This window comes from Euprymna scolopes, chromosome 43 (assembly GCF_053919585.1).
Source record: "Euprymna scolopes isolate OS-2025 chromosome 43, ASM5391958v1, whole genome shotgun sequence".
Lineage (NCBI taxonomy): Eukaryota > Metazoa > Mollusca > Cephalopoda > Sepiida > Sepiolidae > Euprymna > Euprymna scolopes.
The window spans coordinates 51,859,875-51,887,387 of record NC_136524.1 but is presented as its reverse complement, the minus strand read 5'-3'; the positions used below and the strand labels follow the sequence as shown (position 1 = coordinate 51,887,387).

Sequence of the window (27,513 nt, the reverse complement as noted above, 5' to 3'; positions counted from 1 at the left end):
TGTTCTTGAGATTTATACACAATTAGCCAATTAGTAGATAGTCTGCAAAGAAAAAAAAAAAGAAAGAAAACCGGTTTTCATCAAACGGAAATTGAATCATGTCATCTTTTCTAGGGGGCGACAATTTTATCATTCCACCGTGTAGTAACCTATCCATGAGATCAGTGCTTGTTTAATGTTCTCTGCAGTGTTTTTATATAAATATTGACTACCACTTTAAAAGTACTCCATTTATTCTCAAACAAAGAGATTTGCATTATGCTAAGTAGGCAGGAAATGACATACCCAAAGGCTGGGGAGTGGGGGTGGGGGCTTTAATAATTATATATACATATTCCTTTTTTTTTTTTAATTTCATATTAATTTTGTAATTTCATTTTTAACAGATTCATGGAAAACCTTCAAACTGAAGTGATCCAGTTGGAATTTACAGACTTTTCAAAGGGTATGAAAACTATCTCGGAGGAAGATTTTGCTAGAATCCTACTCCGTTATACCGTGCTTGAAAAACATGAAGTTGATGAATGTATTCGCCGTGTACGTGAAAGGATGCCAGAAGAGAAGGTTTGTCTTCCAAAATCTTTGTTTTAGTTTTTTTTTTTTTCTAATACTAATAATAATAGCAATAGTTACTTCCCTTAAGATTTGTGTTTTTAATGCATACTTCATCGTTTCCAATTAAAAAAAAAAAATGTTACTCTGAAGAACAATTGTTATAAAAAACATGTGCTTTTTAAATCACACAGTCATTAAAAATTAGTTATTCTTCTTACATGAGTCAATATTTGAAATAAATGTGCTAATAAGCCAACAGATATCTTGCTGCTCAATTCCCCACTTTCCCCTATTAGACATGTTCCAAAACAGTATCTCCTTATACTACAAGTGATATATTTCCTAGTCTATGTTAAAAAGAGTAAGAAAAATGGACTAGATGTCCACATAAGCCAATGTTTCGAGTAGATACTCTAATAGAGCAATATTTGGATTAGATATTTCAATAGGCCAATATTTGGATAAGATATTTCAATAGGCCAATATTTAGATTAGATATTTCAATAGGCCAATATTTGGATTAGATATTTCAATAGGCCAATATTTGGATTAGATATTTCAATAGGCCAATATTTGGATTAGATATTTCAATAGGCCGATATTTGGATTAGATATTTCAATAGGCCAATATTTGGATTAGATATTTCAATAGGCCAATATTTGGATTAGATATTTCAATAGACCAATATTTTGATTAGATATTTCAATAGGCCAATATTTGGATTAGATATTTCAATAGGCCAATATGTGGATTAGATATTTCAATAGACCAATATTTTGATTAGATATTTCAATAGGCCAATATTTGGATTAGATATTTCAATAGGCCAATATTTGGATTAGATATTTCAATAGGCCAATATTTGGATTAGATATTTCAATAGGCCAATATTTGGATTAGATATTTCAATAGGCCGATATTTGGATTAGATATTTCAATAGACCAATATTTGGATTAGATATTTCAATAGAGCAATATTTGGATTAGATATTTCAATAGAGCAATATTTGGATTAGATATTTCAATTGAGCAATATTTGGATTAGATATTTCAATAGACCAATATTTGGATTAGATATTTCAATAGGCCAATATTTAGATTAGATATTTCAATAGGCCAATATTTGGATTAGATATTTCAATAGGCCAATATTTGGATTAGATATTTCAATAGGCCGATATTTGGATTAGATATTTCAATAGACCAATATTTGGATTAGATATTTCAATAGACCAATATTTTGATTAGATATTTCAATAGACCAATATTTGAATTAGATATTTCAATAGAGCAATATTTGGATTAGATATTTCAATAGAGCAATATTTGGATTAAATATTTCAATAGAGCAATATTTGGATTAGATATTTCAATAGAGCAATATTTGGATTAGATATTTCAATAGGCCAATATTTCGATTAGATATTTCAATAGGCCAATATTTGGATTAGATATTTCAATAGGCCAATATTTGGATTAGATATTTCAATAGACCAATATTTGGATTAGATATTTCAATAGACCAATATTTGGATTAGATATTTCAATAGGCCAATATTTGGATTAGATATTTCAATAGGCCAATATTTAGTTTAGATATCTCAATAGGCCAATATTTGGATTAGATATTTCAATAGACCAATATTTGGATTAGATATTTCAATAGGCCGATATTTGGATTAGATATTTCAATAGACCAATATTTGGATTAGATATTTCAATAGACCAATATTTGGATTAGATATTTCAATAGACCAATATTTGAATTAAATATTTCAATAGAGCAATATTTGGATTAGATATTTAAATAGAGCAATATTTGGATTAGATATTTCAATAGAGCAATATTTGGATTAGATATTTCAATAGACCAATATTTTGATTAGATATTTCAATAGGCCAATATTTAGATTAGATATTTCAATAGGCCAATATTTGGATTAGATATTTCAATAGGCCAATATTTGGATTAGATATTTCAATAGACCAATATTTGGATTAGATATTTCAATAGACCAATATTTGGATTAGATATTTCAATAGGCCAATATTTGGATTGGATATTTCAATAGACCAATATTTGGATTAGATATTTCAATAGACCAATATTTGGATTAGATATTTCAATAGACCAATATTTGAATTAGATATTTCAATAGACCAATATTTGGATTAGATATTTCAATAGACCAATATTTTGATTAGATATTTCAATAGACCAATATTTGGATTAGATATTTCAATAGAGCAATATTTTGATTAGATATTTCAATAGGCCAATATTTGGATTAGATATTTCAATAGACCAATATTTTGATTAGATATTTCAATAGGCCAATATTTTGATTAGATATTTCAATAGGCCAATATTTGGATTAGATATTTTAATAGACCAATATTTGGATTAGATATTTCAATAGGCCAATATTTGGATTAGATATTTCAATAGGCCAATATTTGGATTAGATATTTCAATAGACCAATATTTGGATTAGATATTTCAATAGATCAATATTTGGATTAGATATTTCAATAGACCAATATTTGGATTAGATATTTCAATAGAGCAATATTTGGATTAGATATTTCAATAGAGCAATATTTTTATTAGATATTTCAATAGCCCAATATTTTGATTAGATATTTCAATAGGCCAATATTTTGATTAGATATTTCAATAGGCCAATATTTGGATTAGATATTTCAATAGGCCAATATTTGGATTAGATATTTCAATAGGCCAATATTTGGATTAGATATTTCAATAGGCCAATATTTGGATTAGATATTTCAATAGGCCAATATTTGGATTAGATATTTCAATAGGCCAATATTTGGATTAGATATTCAATAGGCCAATATTTGGATTAGATATTCTATTAGGCCAACATGTTAAGTAGATATTCTAATAGACCAATATTTTAAGTAGATATTCGAATAGGCCAATGTTTGGGATAGATATTCTATGAGGCCAAAATTTGGTGTAGATATTCTATGAGGCCAATATTTGAGGAAGGTATTCTAATAGGACAATATTTTGAATGGATATTCAAATAGGCCAATATTTTAATGGGCTAATATTTTGAATGAATATTCTAATAGGTAAATATTTAGAGTAGATACTCTAATCTGCTAATATTTTGTGTAAATAAACTAATAAGCCATTAATTGAGTGGAAATTCAAATAGAACATTTCTTGGAGTACATCTACTTAAAAGACCAATATTTGGAGTAGATATTCCAATAGGTTTTTATTTGGAGTAAATATTCTATTAGAAAATTATTTTGAGTAGATCTAATAGACCAATATTTGGGGTACATATTCTTATAGAAGATTATTTGGAGTTAATATTCTAATAGGTTAATATTTGGAGTAGATACTCTAATAAAAGTCTATTAGAACATACACTCCAAATATTGGTCCATTAGAGTATCTGCCCAAAATATCTACTTCACATATCAACCTATTATAATATCTACTCCAAATATTGGTCCATTAGAAGATCTACTCCAAATAATAGTCTAATAGAGTATTTACTCCAAATATAAGCCTATTAGAGTAACTACTCAATATATTGGTATATCAAAATATCGATTCTAAATATTAATCTATGATAGTATCTGCTTTAAATATTGGTCTGTTAGAATATCGATTCCAACCATTAATCTATTAGAATATCTACTCCAAATATTACCGTATTAGAAAATATACTATGAATATTAGTCGATTAGAATATCTACCCAAATATAAGCCTATTAGAATATCTACTTGTTATATAATAGGGATGCAAGCAAAAAGACCTTTTTCCAAGTCTATATGCAAATTAATTTTACAACGATAACACATGGCAAGTGGCTAGAAATGTATTGAGTAGATATTCTAATAGATCAATATTTGGAGTAGATATTTTTATAGACCAATATTTTAAGTAGATAATATCACAGGTTGATATTTGGAATTGATATTTTAATAGACAAATATTTGAGTAGATATTCTAATAGGCTAATATTTTAAGTAGATAATTTGGAGTAGATCATCTAATAGACCAATATTTGAAGTATATACTCTAGTAGACATATACATGGAGTACATCTTCTAATAGAATATATGCAATTAAGGATATGTTGGTTCCTGAAAATCTTACATCCCTTCAGAGTTTTCTTGGATTATAATAATGAATTCTTTCACTCACTATAATGACTGTTGTATTTACTTTTCTGTCCGATATATTTTGTTTCCACTAATTACTGAGGTTTTTTCTTCTGGACATTTATTGGACTATAACACTGGCAATGAGGATTTAAAATTTACAGGACCACAGCAATTTCAATAACAGGTATATTTTCCGATTGAAATTTAAAATTTAAATAGATTATGCTATTATAGTTTTCATCTATGTGCTTCTCTGTATTTTGGCCGCAATCGCATAAAACTACTTTGGCGTTTTGTAATGAACACATTTTCACTGTTTCTAGAACATAATTTTCAGGTAGATTCAATTTTATAAATTGCAAAATATCTGAAGATGAGAAAAATAAAATTATCACAGAAACAAATATTAAAATCATTTAGGCAAAGTTTGGAAGCCAAAAGACTTTTTAAAAAAATTCAATTAAAAAAAAAATGCAGCCTTCATTAAAAAAAATAAATATTCAATATGTTTTTCTTGAATGCCTCAAAAAGCGTAATTGAACAATTGTAACTTATTTTCAAACGAGAAAATACGTTCATTTGTTGAAAAGTTTTTTCTTAAAAAAGGAAAGCCTCCCCCCTCTCGGGGAAAAATGCACACTACACAAATATATATATATATATAAAAAAGGGAAATAAAAGAGATGTTCATTATCTTCAAAGACCTCACTTGTCCTCTCCCCCAGCTTATAACCCCTACCCATGTTACATTCTAACTTTGTAAACGAAATAAGAAAATGTTTTTGTTTGAAATATTAGTTCTCGACGATAATTCTTGGCCTGAAGACGTAATCTCCCAACGCAGGTGATTACAGAAACATGTATGCACATATGTACCTATTTACTATGCCTCCCCACGGGACAGAGTTAGACACCAGGGTCGTTTTTTAACGTGGAGAAAAGGTACAAAAATAAAAAATTGTCTCAGTCGTGAAGGATTGATCCTCCACCGAAAGAGAACAAGAAATGGAAGTGCAGCATCTGAAGAACAGATACTACACTTTGATCTTGACCAAAAGGCCAAAGATGTATGCACATATGTAGCCATCAATGTTTGTATAAATAAATTTCATATATATGTATACACACACACACACACACACACACTAGCTGTACCCTGTCATGCATTGCTGTGGCTCAATTTGGTGTAATGGAAAATTTTAATAAAAAGAGAAAATGCATGTTTCTTATATTCTTAGTACAGCAATCCACTCCAAAAAGTAAAAAAAGAAAAGGCGAAAATTATAAAAAATGGTACTCTTGCAGAACTGAATCCGGATCCTAGGGAGTTACCATCAATCATGGCTTGGGGTCGACCAACATTCAGTGGATTAAGCCGAAAGTTGCTAAAGCGTTGAAACACTAAATATTTTTTTTTTTATTACTATTTTATTCAAAAATGTGAGTTTTTAATTAATATTTGGGTGAGAGGGGGTGTTACTATACACAGATTCGAAAAAGTTGTTCAAAAACGAATAAATGAAAACAAAGGTAAGATAAATTACGTTTCCATCTAACTGGACCATTTTTTAGCGTTTTTATTTAATGTAAAATATTTAATCGCCTTGAAAAACTCAGTGTTTATCGATGTATTTGAAAAAGATGAATGGTCGCGGACTCTGTTGAATATGTTAAGTTTGGGAAAATCAGTTAAAAACTAAAAAAACTATACAACACAGTGTCAGACACCCACTGATTATATGTTATCGTGACATAGGCTGACATATTCGGTGGGTTTCTGACAGTATTTTGTATAATTATTAGTTTTGAATCATTTTCCCAAACTTAACATCATCAACAGTGTCCGCCACCATTTGTATTTTTCAAATACACTGATAAACACTGTTTTTCGAGCCGACTAAACATTACAGTAAATAAAACGGTTTTGTATTACTAAACACACAAACGAAAAAGTTGTTGAAAAATAAATATAACAAATAAATGTTATCAAAGGCAAGATAAGTGACTTTTCTACCTAACTGGATAAGATTTTAGTGTTTTTATTTAGTGTAAAATGTTTAATCGGTCTGAAAACATGTAGTGTTTATCAGTATATTTGAAAAATACAAATGGCAGAAGATTGTGCTGAACACGTTAAGTTTGGGAAAATGAGTTAAAACTAAAAAACTATACAAAATACTGTCAGGAACTCACTCAATATATGTTACCGTGACATGGGCAGACATGTATTCGGTGGTTTTAACAGTATTTTGTATAGTTTTTTAGTTTTAACTCACTTTCCCAAATTTAGCATGTTTAACACAGAGTATGCTGCCATTTGTAATTTTCAAATATAGCAGTAAACGCTGTGTTTTTCGAGCCAAATAAACATTTTACATTAAAAATAAAAAATTATCCATATTGGTAATAAAGTAACATATCTTGCCTTTGATAATATTTGTTATACATTTATTTTTTGACAACTTTTTCGAATCTATATGTACAATAGTACAAACCCAATAAAAACACTAAAAATTATCCAATTAGAAAAGTAACTTATCTTTCCTTTGAAAATATTAGCTTGTTATATATTTGTTTTTGTTGACAACTTTTTCAAGTCTTTGTGCAAGTACAAACATAAAGGGGGTATTTTTCTGTCTAATTTTACTTTTGGTACCGCGCTTAAATTTAAATTTCACAATATCTTGGGGGGGGGTATTTTTTTTACATTAGGTCCACCTCCACAATTTTCGACTATGCTGAATAAGAAAATCTCATTTAAAATTTGCAGAGGCAAGTAGTTTTCGTGATTTAAAGACTTGTACTATGCACTATAATTCACTGGCGGCCATAAATAAACACTCCCAACCTCCCCATATTAAGAACGGCTTTCGGGATAAACAACACCCGTGCCTAACCACGTGTTTTAACCTTTTACCTGTCTTTCGTCTGTTAAAATCAGCTTTTGGAATAAATAACACCATTCTCCCCATGTTAAGAACGGCTTTCGGAATAACCACCCCTAACCTACCCATGTTAAAAATTGTGGAGGTGGACCTAATGTGAAAAATTTACCTTTTGTTTTTTTTAATAAATTGTTAGTTGAAAGCACAGAATAGTGACAAAACACCATCCCCTCCCCTTCGTAAGAATAGCAAAAAAAAATAATGGTTTTCTTGGTAGAAACTTTTCTGTATTTCACTTAGCAATTTCTGGTGCTAATACACTTACTGATCTGCGCTATTTTTTAAATCGTATTTTCAAGTTTAATTAAAGTTTTATAATATATTTTTTTATTCAATTGTAAGTTTAAAGTACCATAATAGGTACAAAACACCCTCCCCTCCCCATGTTAAGAATGGCTTTTTAAATAATAACATTATTATTTTAGCACGAACCACTCTCTGCATGAGTACCTAATATTTTTTTTTCAGCCATTTTTACCATAGAAAGGGGATGGTGTTTTGTAACTATTCTATGCTTTCAACTAACAATTTATTATTAAAAAAAAAGATATCGTGAAATCATAAAAAATAAAAAGATATTGTGAAAGTTGAATTTAACTTGAAAAAAAAAACAAAAAACAATGTGAATGGCGTGTTCAACATTGTAGCCGGAGCTTATTTTGCAATAAGGCCACATTAGTCGATTAATGGATGCTAATGCACTTAGTGATCTGCGCCATTTTTTAAATCGTATTTCCAAGTTTAATTAAAGTTTTATATGTTTTTTGGGGGTATTTTTTTTTTTTTTAGATTAGGTCCACCTCCACAATTTTCTTTTAAATGACAACTTTTAACAGTTTCTGACTATGCTGAATATGGAAATCGCATTGAAATTTTGCAGAAGTAAGTAGTTATCGAGATATAAATAGTTGTTTTATGCATTGTATTCTTTGGCGGCCATCTTTGTTATGCGCGTAGATTTGTTTATGACGCGCGCAAGCGTGTAAAAAAGACGGCTGCCAGAGATTACAATGCATTATACAAATTTTTAATATCTCAATAACTACTTATTTCTGCAAAATTTCAATGCGATTTCCGTATTCAGCATAGTCAAAAACCTACAAAAGTTGTCATTTAAAAGAAAATTGTGGAGGTGGACCTAATCTAAAAATTTACCGTTTTTTTATTCAATTGTATGGTTAAAGTACAGAATAGGTACAAAACACCCTCTTCTCCCCATGTTAAGAATGGCTTTTTAAATAATAACGTTATTATTTCAGCACGGATCAATATTTCAGCGGCATAAATTATTTGACAGACAAAAATTTAATTTTTATTATTTTTCAACATTTTTTAATAGACTAAATGTACGACATCTTGTTTTGAAAATTTGGCCTTTCTAAGGTTTCGCATGTTGGCCATTTTTAGACCAAATTTGGCCCTTTTTTTATGCTCTTGCCTGGAACCATGGTCGATGCAAGAGCATAAAAAGGCCAAATGTGGCCCCAAAAAGGCCAATCTGGCAATCCTTAGAAAGGCCAAAATTTCAAAACAAGTTGGCGGCCTCGATTGTCGTATATTTAGTCTAATAAAAAATGTGGAAATAAAAATTAAATTTTTTCGGATTTTATTTCAGCCTTAGGGTCTAATAATGTGTTTTATATAAAAATAAATAATTTTTATAATTTTTTGTCTGTCAGATAATTTACGTCACTGCAAATACACATTTGCCTATATATATATATATATATATATATATATATATATATATATATAGCCCGCTCCCCACTTTTCTTTAAATCTTTCCTAATATCTAAAATCAATGAATAAAATAAACAACAGGTTGTGTATGTTTGTTTGCATATGACACATGCGTTCGCAGTCAACCGGTGTCAATTGAAATGTGTCCCCATTGAGCCACTCGATTTCAAAGGTCTTTATTCCATACCTCGTCCATTCATTTATGTCAAAATAAATGAGAAAAATCTCATAAAAACAAACGAGAAAGGTTAAAAAAAAAAAAAAAAAAAAAAGGTTTTGCATTTTTGCCGGATTACTTTCTCATTTTTTAAAACTAGAGGTATGCTATTGCAAGTGATGGATATGTCAGTACGGCCACAAGGATGAGGGTATCTTGGGCGTAATTTCGTGAGTTGTTGCTTCTGATAACATTACCTGCTGGCCCTCTCTCTACCAGGGGTTAGTTGTATAGCAGCTGTGTTGGGAGTGTCCTAATATATAGCAGTGAATGATGGGGCCTGGCCTCACTCAACCGTCTGCAACGCAATGACAGATCCATGATCATATGGATCTGCAATGTGAAATCTGATCAAACCCAACATATCGGATCCAAGGATTTGCTAAAAGCACAATACTTGCCCAGTGTGTCTCTATATATAAAGCTATGTATGTGTATATGTTTATGTATCTCTATAGAAAGCATCTACTTTCTATATATAAAGTTATGTATGCGCATATGTTTATGTATCTCTATAGACGCGATCTAATCTCTACATATAAAGTTGTGTATGTGCCTATAGACAATATCTAATCTCTATATATAAAGTTATGTATGTGTATATGTTTATATATCACTATAGACAGTATCTAATTTCTATATATAAAGTCAGGTATGTTTATATGTTCATATATCACTATAGACAGTATCTAATCTTTCTATATAAAGTTAAGTATGTGCATATGTTTACATCTCTCTATAGACAGTATCTAATCTCTATATATAAAGATATGCATGTGCGTATGTCTATATATCTCTATAGACATGATGTTATTTCTATATATAAAGTTAAGTAAGTGTATATGTTTAGGACTCGATCCTACGTTTTTCTATATTTGATGCACAAAAATAGTGCACTATGCAGAAAATAAAATCAAGCTCTTTCCCTTAATGTTAAATAGAAGAGTGTTTTGAGAAAAGAAGAGGTATTAAATGCTCTTATAAAAAAGGGGAGTACTCTTATGAACAAAGACAAAATAGAGGCAACGAAGAAAGAATTGTGTTAGAGAATAATAGTTATGTGCATACACACACACACACACACACACACACACACACACACAAAAAAAAAAAAAAACTATAGGAATTCCTTAAACACAAGTCAAATTAGTGTGGGTAATGTCGGCATATACGGCATAATTTTGTTGACACACCGGTTTTCATCAGATCATCAAAGTTAAGCAATGTTGAGCCTGGTTAGTACCGGCCCTGTCGGTGGGGTATTAGAATACACCGACTGCCCCCCTGCAGAGGGTAAAAGTCCCTCAATGGGGGTCCTGGATATGACCTTAAACTATATCCAGTGGTAAGGCCCCAGCTTGTGGGCTTTGGTGAGTGTGGAGCCACCCTTTAATTACCATTGCTCCCAGGTCCACTCTGACCCAGAGTGGTAGTACCTGTTAGGGTTCCAACTATGGGTTAAACAGAAACCGGCTTGAAAACAACAAATATATTCTATTAAAAAATTGTTCTTCAAAATCTTTGGATTCGGGTTGATATGCCGTAAAACAAAAACAACTAACCAACCTGGTTAGTACCAGATGGGTGACCGTTTGGGAATTCTAGGTGCGGCATGTGCTCTCCGCTTATCCCGGCATTTGTTTCCAGTCGTTCTGTACATACACTTCACTTGCCACTGACATTTAACAATGTTGACTCAGGAGAGGTGTGGTTGGAGATCGCACACCACCTGCCACAAATGTTTCATGTGCAGGCACCTCTTCATGGGTGTCCATAGTCTGTCAAAGACTGAAGGAGTTTATTTTTTTATTATGCCGGCATATTCCAGTAATAAAATTAAGCAATGAAAAAAGTCCATATCTTTTCCCTGCTTCCTTTGTTCCAGCTCGTTTGACTCCTTGCTTTAGTGGTCTTAATCAATTCGCTGTTTTAATACCACATTGTAATACAGCTTCTTATTCCAGTAGTTTAAGAAGCAAAGACTTGTGGACATTTCCTCCCGCTGACTGTTTTCTCCCTAGCATCTTACATGTGATAATCATCTTACATTCTTGTTAGTTCCTTACATTAAGTGGCTTCCTGTCTTGTTGGAGAGATTTCCATATTTTTTGTAAACTGAATATAAGTATTTCTTTTCAGTTTTATATGACATCGCATCGACCACGAATATATTGGCTCAATTACAAATAATCATACGAATCAACGTCACACATAACCATTTGAGGAATGTTACAAGCTTAGGCATGTACTCCCCCCTGCACACTGCAAAAAAAAACATAGTGTTACAAATAAGAAGCAGAAAAAAAATAACAATGAAAATGTTTATCGTTTTTTTTTTTTTTTTTTTTTTTTTATCATCCGTGGTATGTTATTTTCTTTGTTAACAAGTTGTAATTTCTCTTTTTTTTCTTTTTTTTTTTCAGGGAATTACTTTTGAAGAATTCAAGAAATTTTGTCAGTTCTTGAATAATCTTGATGACTTTCAGATTGCAATGAGAATGTATACTTTTGCTGAACAAGCAGTTTCACAAGGTAATCTATATATATATATATATATATATATATATATATATATATATATATATATATATATATATATATAAAAGCGAAAATTTGTGCTTGTATGTATGTGTGTTTGTATGTCTCGCAAAAACTTTTCAAACGGGTCACGGATTTTCGCCAGATCGGTATCATTTTAAACTTCCAACATTCGCCCGACAAATATCGAAAAATTGCCCAAAAACGTTAATTTTTTCACCCTGAAATCAGCACTTTTCTACAGAGGTGGGGGTCAGCAAAAACCCTCCTCTCATGAAAAATTCGCTTCTATGCATGCGTCATACGACGTTGTAACCTGATTTACTTTAAATATTTGAAAAAGTGACACAATTTTGGCGATGTTGTCTTAGTTCAGTTGCTTAGAGTGCGGCCTCATTATCTAAAGGTTTTGGGTTCGAATCGTGGTGTGAGATGTCTTCTTTTTTTTTTTTTCGATATTTTAAATTTTAATATTGAAGCAGGGTTATTTAAGCCATTTTTCACATGTTTTTTTATTTTTCACATTCATTTTTCTGGTTTTTGTTTTTTTTTTACTTCGCTTATTCTTAGGTTTTCATTAACACCCCCCACCCCACCGACCACACACACCCAAAAACACCCGCTAGTATATATATAAAAGTGAAAATGTGTGTGTGTATGTATGTATCTATGTATGTATGTGTGTGCACTTTTTCTGTATGTCCACAAAGGGCTTTTTTCGCCAGGCTTCTCAGTCGGCTCACTCCTTATTAAAACTTTTTATATGCTGTCTAAATGATAATATGTACGGGTTACGAACGGGGGTCGCGTGTGTATTTAATTTGCCCGACTTTCACGTGCTATTTTTTTTTTGGATTTTTTGTTCGCCACGTGTTTCTTTCGCTTTTCAGTATAAGCGAATGATGGGGCAGGGGAAACAGAAACTGGCTTGCAGCGCAAATCGTGTCAAGGTCAAACATCATGCGATTGAACTTTCGAGCACCTGTTAATTTCACTTTATAAACGATAAATTAACACAGCTTTCACTTTCCCTCCCCTTCGTGTCCGAGATGGTTAGATGTCTGGAGTTTTTTCCCCCTTTCGTTTCCACCTTAGCGTCAAGGCTTCGGGTTCGAGCCTACCTTTTTTTTTTTTTACACCTCCAAACACCCGACCAATGTTTTTTTTTAAACAGGGTTGTTTTGATCTACCCCCTCCCCAACACACGCACCTACAAACACCCGGGCAACGCCGGGTACCCCCTTCCCCCAGTAGTATTTCTGAAAGGAAATTGCTAAATCTATATTTTTATTATATAACTAGACCTAATAGAAAGTCCATGACGATTCCTACACCATTCTTCTTCACTGCAATCTTTCTCACACAGACGTGATCTTGCTAATCTCAGTCTTTTTTATAAATACTATTATGACATATGTCCTTCAAAATTGTCTGATCTATTCCCTGCTTTCTTTGTGTCAGCTCGTTTGATTCGTTGGTCCAGTGGTCTTCATCAATTCACTGTTTTAATACCTCATTGTAATACAGCTTCCTATTCCAGTACCTTCTTTTCAAGAACCCCAGGCTTGTGGAAATCTCTTCCTGTTGATTGTTTCCCTGTATCCACAACCTTGTTCTTTTCAAAACTATGGCTAATAGGCATTTGTGATAATAATCTTTCGCTTTTGTTAACTTCTTACATCAAGTGGTTTTATGCATTGTCTGGGGCGATTTCCGTAAAAAAAAACTATTTATGGAATCTATTATTATTAGTGAATGCATGTATGTATATGTTTAGGTATATTCTAAGATAACCATCTTTCATTTTTGTTAACTTCTTACATCAAGTGGCTTCATACTTTGTCAATTCCCATTTAAAAAAAGTTAGATACTGAATCTATTACACTTATCTGCAAAGTTTCATAAGTAAAGTGATTCTAGGGTAATTTGCTATGCAGAATCTAAAAATCGCACTGATTTTGCCCAATCAGGTCACGTTTTTGAGATACGAGGCAGTAAAAATAATTAAAAACGACATTTAGTGCTATTTATCTCCTTTAATTTTGGAAAAAAAATTCTTGACAAAAGAAATAATTTTTTCTTGCATAGTTCAGAAGATAAAGAGGATATATTACAGAAAATCTAATCATGGATGAAGGGCCTTTTCAGTGACTTTCCCTTGTGTTTGCCAGCCACTACATTTCGTTTCAAACACTGACAGTAGTCCGCAAGAAAGTTCATATCCCATTAGCCTTGGTAGCATTCTCTCATGACACTGTTCCTCACTGAAGTCACCACAGTTCTGAGAGAAATAGTCTAAGTGGGACTGTAGAAAGTGCATTTTGACTGGCATGCGAGCCTCTAATTTTTGATAGCTGTTCAAAAGTTGATCGACTTCTTTCTTGTATTCTGCACTTCGGTTATTTCCTAGAAAGTTTCTTATCACTAACTTAAGCAACCACCAAACAAACAGCTCAGCTGCGTTCAGTTCATTGTCAAACATTGAGTCCTATTAGTTCTCTTATCTGAGGCTCATGAAAGATGCCAGCCTTAAGCTTTTCCAGCCTAATCCGAGAAAACTTCTGCTGAAGAAAAGTAAATCCCATGCCATCCTTGTCCGTTGCCTCCACAAAGTTCTTCATCAGTTCCGGTTCGATGTGTAAAGGTGGGAGTAAGAACAAGAGAATGAGGCTGAACATTTTGTGAATCAGGTTCCAAACGTTGTCATGGTGTCTAACAAAATGTTGATCATCAGCCCGACTATCACACAAAAAGCAACTCCAATTCAACTACCTTAAGATCTCCACAATTTTTTTTTTTTTTTACATGGAGAGTACAACTTATCAAGGCCCAGAAGCCACTCAGGGATAAGGGTTATTTTGTATGCAGTAATCAATGGGATAGTATCGTAGTAATAGTTTGTATTGGAGATTTGATAAAGTGTCATTACTTAAGAAGGCGGTTCATCAGGAATTTGTTTATGTTGGTCTTGAAGACATCCAAATTGAAGTCAGGAGAAAAACAGGCAAGCAGCAAAGAGTTCCATAGGTGTGCAGTTCTAAGAAAGAAGCTTTTTTCATGGAATCTACGTTTTGATTAAGGCACAGACAAAGAGTGGGAAAATTATTGACAGTGGTTTCAGCTAGTCGGATGTTTTTCGTGAAAGATTGGCAAGGGGGGACTAGAGATTGAAGCTCAGACGAGGACTTGCCATGAAAATACGAATAAAAAAAAAATAGGCTCGCAACGTCTCTTCTGTGGGAGAGAGGTTGCAGGGAAGAGAAAAGGGCATCCCCCACTAAGCCACAAAGTCTATTTTGTACTCTGTCAAGGCAGGATAGGCTGTTTTTACCAGCTCCTGTCCAGATGTGGCAGCAGTACTTCATCCTTGGACGTACTTGGCTTTTATATAGCTAGAGAATTGCATCATTAGTGAGATATCTTCTGGAGTGGTAAAAGGATCCCACCATTTTCCCAGCAGCCTTGGCCAAAGACTTGATATATGTGTTCCATTTCAGATCAGGAGTAAAGGTCAAACCCAGAAGCTTATCAAAACATGGGTCCTCCCCTAGGCAAGAGCCATCCATTTCAATTGATTCCAGATGGGGATCAGAGCGTGTATGATGTAAAGATAGGAACTTGGTTTTAGATGCATTAAAGGTAACCAGCCACCTCTTCCCCCATTGTACCATGCGCTCAAGATCAGAGGAGAGAGAATCAGAGAGAACTTTGTCATTTACGGCCTTTGATGTGTTGCCATAGATAGTCGTGTCAGCAGCATATATGTCAATGAATGATTTAAGTATTTGTTTTTGGAGATCATTGATGTAGATCAAGAAGAGAGTTGGGCCCAGGATGAACCCCTGAGAGACACCTGCGTTAATACTGTGGGCCTCTGATTTCTGTCCATCAACCATTATTCTTATGAACCTATCAAAGAGAAATGATTTAATAATTGAGAAAACATTTGCAGTTATACCGTAGCTGGAAATCTTGTGAAGTAGGCCTTTATGCCATACCTTACCGAAGGCCTTTGATATGTCAAAAGCAATTGCCTTAGAAATTAAGCCTTTGTCAAGAGATTCGCTAATCCTATGAGATATAACTGTTAGCACATCTGCTGTAGATCTAGCAGAACAGAAACCATATTGCGTGTCACTAAGAAGGTTATTTCTGCTGAGGTGGTTGACTACTTCTCTATTTAATATGGATTCCAGCAACTTACTCATAACACACAGGAGACTTATTGGTCTGTACTGAGGGGGAGATGACTTCTCACCTTAATTCTTTAATACAGGGTATACTGATGAGGTTTTCCAGGGTGTTGGAAAGCACTTCTCCTTAAGGCAATGCTTAAACAGTTTTGTAAGTATGGGGGCAAGTTCTGGTTGAGGCTTTTTTAACGCTATAATTAGAATACCGTCAGGGCTAGTTGCTTTACTGGAATCAAGGTTCTTGATTAGCTTGACGACCTCACGCACAGATATTTGTATGTTACTTAGTGTGTTGTGTGTTATAGAAGGAAATATGGGGAGTTGATAGCCTTGGTCGCATAGGGTAGAATTAGCTGCAAAGTTCTTGGCAAATACTTTGGCCTTGTCTGATGCTGACGAGATGACCTCTGGTCCATTGATAATGGTTGGGATAGAACGCACGCTTCTATTCAGGATCATATTTGCTATTTGCCAAAACTGGTGGGAACCAAGCCGCTGCTTCAGCTACTTTGGATTTAACGGACTGAGCATATAGCTCTCTTGCATTTTTTAGTACTCTTTTACAGTGGTTGCTGGTGGTCTTGAAAGCAGCTTTAGTCTCAGTGCATCTATTACGTTAGTAGCTATGGAAAAAGTGATTTCTGTGTGCAATGGCAGCAGCACATTGAGGGGAGAACCATGGCTGGCTGTTAGGTTTTTGCTGGTATGAATCGGTCTATGCCTACAATTAACCATTCGGTCAGATCTGATACTATAGAGGACACTTCCTTTTTAAACATGGAATGCAGAGGTAGATCAGATATGAATGTACGGAAGCTATCCCAGTCAGCGATAGAGTATCTGTATACAGTATGGTGGAGAGGTACGTCTGAAGACTTATTACATTTCATTTTTATCTTAACTGCTACAAGAGAGTGGTCAGAGGATCCCAGAGGAGATAGAACATGAACATAGCTCAGGGGAAGTTGAGAGAAAAAGGTCTAGAAGGCTTGCGTACTGACTGGTAGTATTGGGCACAATCTGAATGAGGCCATAGGCAAAGGCAAAATCATGACAGAACCTCCCCTCATCATTTGAGTGGGTCAGCCATTCCACGTTATGGACACTGAAGTCACCACAAATGTGAATGTTAGCCGAAGGATGAGCAGACATAATGTGGTCAATTTTCTTAGATATACTTTTAAAGATAGTAACCCTGCGGTTGTGGGGGTGATAAAGGGCAAATATAAATGCAGTGGTATAAGCAACTGCAACCCAGAAGCACATATAAGGTAAATTAGGGTCTTCTCTGGAGATATCCCTGTCACACGGGAAGCCATCTTTAATGTAGGCACATATTCGATGCCCGTGGCGATCTTGGAGATCAGATTTGGATGTTAAGTTAATCAACCAACCATGGTCATTTTAGTTCAGAGCAGACAGTAGCTGATCCATGGTGTCATGAGTTTCTTTCATTTGCACGGAATAACCGATTGGAATTGTGATACACCAGGAGGAACTCGCCCCTATCATATCAAAGAACCTACTGTTGATTTTATATGTTTGGCCTTACTGTTTGTGTGGTGATAATGGCTTGAATTTAAGTTTAAAATTTAAAAAGTCCAGTATCATGGTGCAATTGTGCTTTAAACAAGAACATTCATTTTGAATGCACCCTGCCATATAAAAGAACATACTGTTGATTTTATGCGTCAGATTATTATTATTTACTAGCATGACCTGTGGAAATTCTACAGCAGACTGTTTCATCTGTAATATATTGATGTTGACATTCTATGGATGTTCAGCGTAAATGGAGATGCCCTGATATTACTGTAGTTCTTTTGTTAAAACTGCGAAAGTATTCATTTTAAGCTAGCAGGGACACCCTGCTTCGCCCAGTCATCAAATGCAAATATGATATTTTAATTCTTGCAGATTTTGTATATATTATTATAGAGTCAATTTTCTATTGATTTTTATATATTATAAAATTGTGATTTCAAAAATAAAAAATATATACATATGACTTGGGCGCATCAGCTTAAACCGAAACCATACCTTATGAAGAAAAAAAAATATATGTATATATAACTTGAACGCCATCAGCTATAATCAAAACCGAAACCAGAACTTATGAAGAATTCTTGGTAGAATTATTTATTACAAGAAATGGAAGGTCATAACAATTAAACGACAGTCACCCAGAAGAAAAAAGGATGTAAGCACGTTAATATAGAGATTTATTTTTTTCATGCTGAAGTTAAGACGTTTCACTGATGACTATTAAGACTTCAAAATGCAGTTATTTGCATAGTTCTCAGTGCAGTCAAGTCTGTTCTTGTATTCTTTTTGGACTAGTTTCCTGCATTCACTTATGATGTGACTTACTGTTTATGACTTTACTGTTTTGTCTTTTTGTCTGCAGAATCTGCATTTGCTGTTTTCCTGAGTTTGATCTATTTTTCTTTAATGCAGTTGATTCAAATCACATTATTATTATTATTATTATTATTATTATTATTATTATTATTATTATTATTATTATTATTGTTTGTACTCATTAGGAGTTCTCACACAGATCATGATCAGAGATTACTCATTGACAGCAATATCATAATCTTTTATTGTGTCTCTTACACGTGTTTCATTGCATGCTGGAAATTTATCAACCATCTTATCAGAGACAGATTTATGTTCTTTTTCTGAAAAATATAACTCTGTCTCTGATTTTCTACAATCTAATGAAACATGTGTGCGACATACCATATTAACAATAAAACACTTGGAGTGTGAAATAAATACATCTTTGGATTTGGAATGTTTACTAGCGATATATATATATATATATATATATATATATATATGTGTATATATATATAAATATATATATATATATATAAATATATATATATATATATATATATATATATATATATAAATTTAGGTTTGAGATGTTCAAAACTAAGGACTAATGAATACAACGATGTTGTTAAATAGTGCTCGATAACAAGAGCAAAATATTTTTAATTATTATTTCGAGGGTAAACAGTTACAAACAGCTATGTGTTTCAGTCAATGAGACTTCGTCAGGCGACCCTGAACCAGTCGACACCATATAAAAAAAAAAAAAGACTGAGCTCTTCAAAAAAAAAAAAAAAAAATTATAAAAGTTGCGAGCTCTCTAAAAAAAAAAAAAAAGAAGGATAAAAAATGGAGGAATCGCATTTCAACCTTTTTGGAAACTTGTTCAAAAAGTGCTAGATCTGGATTTATAGACAATAAAAATTTGAAATGATTAAAGTGGGTCGTGATTTTACTCGAACAGTGAATTGTGTTAGTAGGTGGGAGGAGTCTGTTTATAAACTAATTTTGGGGTGTCAAAAAAAGGTTTGCAAACGCGTTCATTGTCATAACAAGTCGCGTATCAGAAAAGGGTGAAAGTTAGGGAGGGAGACAGGATTTAATAAAAAGTAATAGAGAAAAAAAAGAAAAAAGAGAATTATCTCTATGATGAAGAATCAAACGTTAAGCGTTTAGAGACTCATATATACATATTCATAACGAGATATATATTTATATATATATACATACACATATACACGCATACATATACACACATACAAAAACATTCACACATATATATATATACATACCCAAATATTCACACACACACACACACATATATATATATATATATATATATATATATATATATATATATATATATATATATATACAAACACACACATACAAGCACATATAAATACACGCAACTTTTATAGTTTTTCTTTTTTTTGAAGAGCTGTTTTTTTTCTTTTTTTATATGGCGTCGAATGGCCTGACGAAGTCTCATTGACTATAACAGATGGCTGTTTGTAGCAATCATATGTAACTGTTTACCCTCGAATATATATATATATATATATATATATATATATATATATATATATATATATATATATAGCGATTAAGCTACACTGAAGCCTGAAGAGTCCTAGAGTGGATGAAACACGGAATATTCAGTGTAGCTTAATCGCCATATATATTTTATAACTTACAAACTAGCTCTACCTATGTATTGAGCACTTTTGAAGTAAATACTTAAAGTTTACGCATAAATTTATACTTTCGTATATTAATTTATGTGAGTAAATGAAATAGTTATATATATATATATATATATATATATATAGTAATTTATAAAATATATATGGCGATTAAGCTACATTCTGTGGTTGCTTCTTGTTTTTATATATGTTGAGGATTTCTAGTTGGCCAATCAGCTTTATAGTATCCACCGCGCCCCTTCCTATCAGCCAATGGGCATGCATTTATCAAACAAAGGATCTGTTTTAGAACTAGGTTAGTGGTTTTAGGTAGACGTTCTCCTTTTTTTTTTATACACATAAATATACCTATGTGTATACACATACATGCACATATATATATACACACACATATATATATATATACATATATGTGTGTGATCGTTTATGTATATTCATGTTTATTTAATTTATTTATTTGTTTGTTTTCTATTGTTATTGTTAGTTTTAAAGCTATTTTGTATCGCTATCCTAGAGTAAGTTTTATTTTGTGAACACAGTTGTTTGCTATTTCCCGCCTACAGTTTAATAGATTTTGAGGTTCTTTAAAGTACAGGATAGAAAATTTTTCATGGAGGCATAATTTACATGGGTCGTCTAAATGTCTGCATGTGGTAGCTTGTCTCATTATTTTCCATTCGACTACCGGCGAATGTCCGCTTTCTTTGAGTTCCCAGTATTTACTCGCTAGTGTTGTTTTTATACAGTGTTTTTTAATTTTGAATGTGCTTTTATAGTCATAGTATCGGGTTTTGAAATCTAAGGAAGTCATGCCTATGTAATATTTCTTGTTATTCGGGTTTTCTTTTGCAAATATTGTTGCTTGATAAACTACACTTTTTGTAAGACATTTATTTTGGACTGGGCAAAGTGTGCGGTGTCTACAATTGCATTTATCTTGTTCGTTATTAGTATTTTTATTTATGGTATGGTTGTTCTTGTCCGGGGTTGGTTTGTTATTATTATTATTATTATTATTATTATTATTATTTCTGCTAGTGTTGGTTTTATTTCTGTCATGGTGTCTACTTTTTTTATTGTTTATTTTGTTGTTGTTTACATTGTTTTCATTTAGTATTTTGTTATTATGTGCCTTAATTATCATCTCTAAATTTTAGCAACAACTGTAAGATAACTTCAAGGTATTTTTATTGAAGATTTTGTGTAAGGGGTTGGTTGCGGGAAAGTGTTTTTCAATAAGATCTAGAAATTTCTTGCCAAGTTTTGTTTTTAACATTTGATTGTATGGGGCCGTATACCAAATTATAGTTCTTTTTCTTCTATTTTTAATTTTATTATAGTTGTTGGTGTTTTGTTGCTTATATTTGATATCGATATTTTTGTATCCACTATTTTTTAGGGCTGTTTCGTAAATATTGGATGACCTGTTAAATGCATTTTCATCGCTTGAGTTATTACTGAGTCTACTTACGATCGAGTTAGGAATATGTTTTATAATTGATGGTGGGTGGTTGGACTTAGGGTTTACGTAAATTGGAGTAGCGTTATCTTTTAAGTATGGTTCATATGTGTTTTTATCTAAGTTTAACGTGACGTCCAGGAAGTTTGTTAATTTTTATGTTAGCTGATACGTCCGCTTTTAGGCCTAATTTTTTCATTTCTTTGTGTATGATTTTCTTAAAGTTTTCTCCCTTGACTTTGTTGGAGTTTTTTATTATAGCTAGTCCGTCATCTCTATATAGGCCGATATCCGTAGTATCGAATATGCCTGTGAGGGTATATAGAATGAATAATCCCACAAGATCTGATGCCTCTGCAGAGTCTCTGGCACCCATCGCCAAATCGAATGAATTTTTCATTTTAGTTTTTATCCATTGGTTATTGTTATTTATTAGAACTGATTTTCTACATTTTTTAATGATGTTGATTTCTTCTGAGGATATATCAGTGTATGCTTCGGCAAATTCTAGGGCAGTGTTAAAAAGTTCTTCGGATATCGAGGGATAAAAGTCTATGATGTCAAACTGTATGAACATACATTTATCTTTGTTTTCTATATTTTTAAACCAGGTGATTGCTTCGGTAGTATTTGCCCACTGGTTTAGTTCTAGGTCCTGTTTGATTTGTTTGTTTACTCTAAAAAGTATAGTTTTGCTAATTCTACCTATTTCTGGTTTAGTTGGGTTTATCAGGCAGGTGCTGGGATTATTATTAAAGTCCCATTTGTGGTCTTTAAGCAGAATATATGATTCTCTAGGTTTCAATTTGCCAACTTTATCGCTAATTTTTAATTTATCGGTAATTTGTTTACTTTCAGTATTTATTATATCTATGTAGTCGCATTCGTTTGTGTCTAGTTTTTTGTAGTTTTTTGTAATGTTTTCTGTGATTAGTTTGCTATATTCTTGTTTATCTATTTTATAAAAGTTTCTTGTTTTATCTGCTTTTACAAAGATTTTATTAGAGTTGTTTATGTTTCTAACGATTTTGTGTAGTTTCCGTTGGAAATTGTTAGGTTGATTGTGGAATTCTAGGTTTTTAATTACGTTTAAAAGGTCATTTTCAAAGTTTATCAAAAGGTCTACTGTTTTCGCATTTTTAAGGGTTTTAAAACCATAGGATTCTTTTTTGTTTACGTTTTTAAGGAAGAAATTTGCTCGCCATCGCATTCGGTGTATTAGTTCATCTGTTTTTTGGATTTAAGGCACATAATAACAAAATACTAAATGAAAACAATGTAAACAACAACAAAATAAACAATAAAAAAAGTAGACACCATGACAGAAATAAAACCAACACTAGCAGAAATAATAATAATAATAATAACAAACCAACCCCAGACAAGAACAACCATACCATAAATAAAAATACTAATAACGAACAAGATAAATGCAATTGTAGACACCGCACACTTTGCCCAGTCCAAAATAAATGTCTAACAAAAAGCGTAGTTTATCAAGCAACAATATTTGCGAAAGAAAACCCGAATAACAAGAAATATTACATAGGCATGACTTCCTTAGATTTCAAAACCCGATACTATGACCACAAAAGCACATTCAAAAATAAAAAACACTGTATAAAAACAACACTAGCGAGTAAATACTGGGAACTCAAAGAAAGCGGACATTCGCCGGTAGTCGAATGGAAAATAATGAGACAAGCTACCACATGCAGACATTTAGACGACCCATGTAAATTATGCCTCCATGAAAAATTTTCTATCCTGTACTTTAAAGAACCTCAAAATCTATTAAACTGTAGGCGGGAAATAGCAAACAACTGTGTTCACAAAATAAAACTTACTCTAGGATAGCGATACAAAATAGCTTTAAAACTAACAATAACAATAGAAAACAAACAAATAAATAAATTAAATAAACATGAATATACATAAACGATCACACACATATATGTATATATATATATATATATATATATATATATATGTGTATATATATGTGCATGTATGTGTGTACACATAGGTATATTTATGTGTATAAAAAAAAAAAAAGGAGAACGTCTACCTAAAACCACTAACCTAGTTCTAAAACAGATCCTTTGTTTGATAAATGCATGCCCATTGGCTGATAGGAAGGGGCGCGGTGGATACTATAAAGCTGATTGGCCAACTAGAAATCCTCAACATATATAAAAACAAGAAGCAACCACAGAATTCACGCATAAGCCTGACGAATCCTATAGTTGGATGAAACGCAGAATATTCAGTGTAGCTTAATCGCCATATATATTTTATAAATTACTAACTAGCTCTACCTACGTATTGAGCACTTTTGAAGTAAATACTTAAAGTTTATGCATAAATCTATACTTTCGTATATTAAATTTATGTGAATAAATGAAGTAGTTATATATATATATATATATATATATAATCTTATTTATCTGTTATATTTTATTTTGTTTTATAGAAGAGTTTCAGCGAGCTGTTAAGATTTGTACTGGCACCCATCTTGGTCCCCACATTGTGAACACAGTCTTTCAGATCTTCGACGCTGATGGTGATGGTCATTTGAGCCATAGAGAATTCATTTCCATCATGAAGGATCGTATTCATCGTGGTGCCCGCGTAAGTATATCTTTCTTCCCCTTTTCTCCTTCTCTTTCTCTTCCTCTTCCCCCTCTCTCTCTCTGTTCCTCCTCCTCCTCCTTCTCTTCTTCTCTCTTTCAACATGATGATGTTCGTCCATTGCTTGCAAAGATGACTGTTATCAGTCAATTGTTCTGCGAGTTCGGAGATGGCTTGTTAAAGTGATAAAAGCTCTGAAGTATTTCCTGCATGTGGGATTCCTGTGGGATGATTCTGTAGCAGAAGTTCTGATTGTTGTGCTTTTTTTCTAATACTACGTTTCCTCTTGCGTTCTTTATTGTGTACTGATTCAGCACTTGTAACCTTTTGGTGAGTTATGGTATACCAGGAACATCTGTCCTGGTTTAGTTTTTCCCATGAGTTAGAATGCCAACCGAACTGTTTGAGGAAGATCTTCAGGTTGTCCTTGAACCGTTTCTGCTGTCCTTCTGCAAGTCTTTTTCCTTTAGACATTTCGCCAATAAAGGAGCTGTTTTGGGAGCCTTGAATCATATATGACCTGCCCAACGAACCTGGCTCTACTATAACATGGTGTGTACTGATGGAAGGTTTGACCGGACTAAAACCTCTGTGTCTGGTATCTTGTTTTGCCACTTGATTTTCAAAAATCTACAGAGATCATATAGAAGCGGTGCAGGTCATATAGAAATGGTGCAGTTTCTTGGCATGTCTGGCATATAAGGTCCAAGTCTCACAAGCATACATGAGGATGGTAAGAATTACAGCTCGGTATACTTGAAGTTTGGTCTGCAGCCAAATTCCTCTACACTCCCACACAGTGGTTTTGAGATGTTCAAATGTAGCATTGGCCTTGATGATGAAAAGTATTAGGCTTCGAAATGTCTGTGTATAAAGAGCATCTATAAACCCTCATTCCATCGATATCTTGTCCATATTTGAACTGATAAATAAATTTATATACACCAGTATATATTTTGTTTTGTCAGTAATTTATTTATATACTAGCAGGGGTTACCCGGCGTTGCCTGGGTGATCGGCCCCCTTTCCACTCCAAGGGGTAACAAAAAAAGTCACCCCTCTGGATTTACATGCTTGGTGCCGGCCTCCCCCCTTCAGGGAGAGATAATCCCCAACCCCACCTTCAGGGAGGAGGGTGCCTGGAGGCTTCTCCCCCCACCCAAGGAAAAAAGTCACCTCCTCCTGGCCTCTTCGCCCCCCCCCCACCCTTGGGGGGGACACCGGCTCCCTTCTTTGGGGGGAGAAACTGCCAAGCTCCCCCCTTTCGGGTGAGAAAATGCCAGGCTTCCCCTTTTGGTGGGGGGATGGTGGCCAGCTCCCCCTGCTTGCCCATAGGTGGGTGGAGGATCGGACGCCCTTCCGTTAGGAACCCACCCTTGGGGGGAGGTGGAAGGAAAGGGTATAGCCCCTCCCCGCTTCGGATAGGATTTAATAAACAAATAGAATTTTTTAAAAAAAGTAGAATCGATCAGGATCGAACACGCAAACTAACGGTTAACAGTTTAGTATTAATTACTCTCTTACCTTTAATAAATAAAAAAATAAATAAAACATGTTATTTTTTAAAAAGTTAATGGTATACTGTGTGTCTAGTCGTGTCACTGTTGAATGTTTCAGTGGGGGGGGGAGAAAATGCCCGAAGGAGGGAGAAAATGCTTGCTCCTCCGTTCGGAGGAAGGATGTTCAGAGGCCCCTCTGGGACAAACCAAAAAATGTTTTTAAATAAAAATTTTCTGGGTCAAAGCCAATAAAAAAAAAGTTGTGTTATAATGTATGTAATCAGGTGTAAGATAAGAAAAATAAAATAGGTTGTTATTGACTAAACGGTAATTGTAAAGTGTTTGATTAAACGCAGGTTAAACAGAAATAATGAATGAAAGTGTTAACGGTAATAAAAATATTATCAATATGTTAAAATAAAAAAAAATGTGCAGACTATAAGATGTAAGTAAGTGATAGTTAAATTTCTTTTGATAGAAAGGCAGACTATAAGATCTAAGTAAGTGATAGTTAAAAATTTGGAGGACAGCGTTTGTTTTTGTGTTGTGTGTACGTGTGTGCGGCTAGCGCCAGAGTGTGTGTGTGTGCGTGTGTGCGCGGGTGCTGGGAATGGTAGTAGTACTAATAGTCTGTCCTTTGGAGGACAGCGCTTGTTTTCGTGTTGTGTGTACGTGTGTGCAGCTAGCGCCAGACGGCACTTTAGTAATGTTGGATTGTGATGGCTGGTGTAAGTTTCGTAATTTTGTGATTTGTAAATGGCAAGTAAGGGAAAAAATAGACCCTCCCAAGATGGACAATAAATAAGAGCATAATATTTTATGGTAAAGTTAAGAACGTAGGAACCATAGGTTTTTAGGAGATGTGATTATTGGATTAACCAATCAGAAACCGTCTGTGGCACACACATCTCTGTTTTTATATATATATATATATATATATATATATATATATATATATATATAGCTAAAGCTAAACGAAATTTCTATGAGCAAATTTTCTGTCATAAGATTGTTCATCTGTAGAACATCATATTGTGAGACTACTTACAATATGAGCGTTTTCAATTGGCACTATCTGATTGTGTGCTTTACTCCCAGATGTGTGCACTATTCATAATTTTTTTTATATATCAGACTTCTGTTTTTTTTTGTGTTTTTGTTTTGTTAATAATTTCCTGTTTACATATACATAATTCTTTCTTTTTTTTTTTTTTTTAACTGCATAGTTCGAATCATCATCGGGATTTGTTAACCAATTTATCTATTTGTCTATTTACTTAGTTTTCATATATATGTTATATATTGTTCATTTTATTTGTTAGTATTTGTTAGTATTAGTATGTCCACTTTAAAATCTCTTAGAGATTTCGCTTTTATTTTCATGCAACCATAACTATAATGAGGATCTCTGTTATTTTTGTCAAAATTGGAAATATTTTCAATTTTTCACCAGTTATGAGCAAATATGAGGTACCTTCAATAAGTTTCCAGACCTTTTTGGTAGCGGCATTTAAAAGTATCGTAGACTTATGA

The 27,513-nt window shown here is 33.1% G+C and overlaps 1 protein-coding gene across 3 annotated transcripts in view; it reads left to right on the top strand.

Moving 5' to 3' along the window:
* The window catches only part of LOC145268348 (calcium uptake protein 3, mitochondrial-like), a 1,295,034-nt gene that overhangs the window by 1,260,551 nt on the left and 6,970 nt on the right, over positions 1-27,513 (top strand). For all 3 annotated transcript variants that reach the window (XM_080123864.1, XM_080123865.1, XM_080123863.1), the window contains 3 exons: positions 387-564; positions 12,035-12,143; positions 24,324-24,481. In XM_080123864.1, the coding sequence (XP_079979990.1) occupies positions 387-564; positions 12,035-12,143; positions 24,324-24,481 (445 nt within the window). The remainder of the gene's footprint in view (positions 1-386; positions 565-12,034; positions 12,144-24,323; positions 24,482-27,513) is intronic.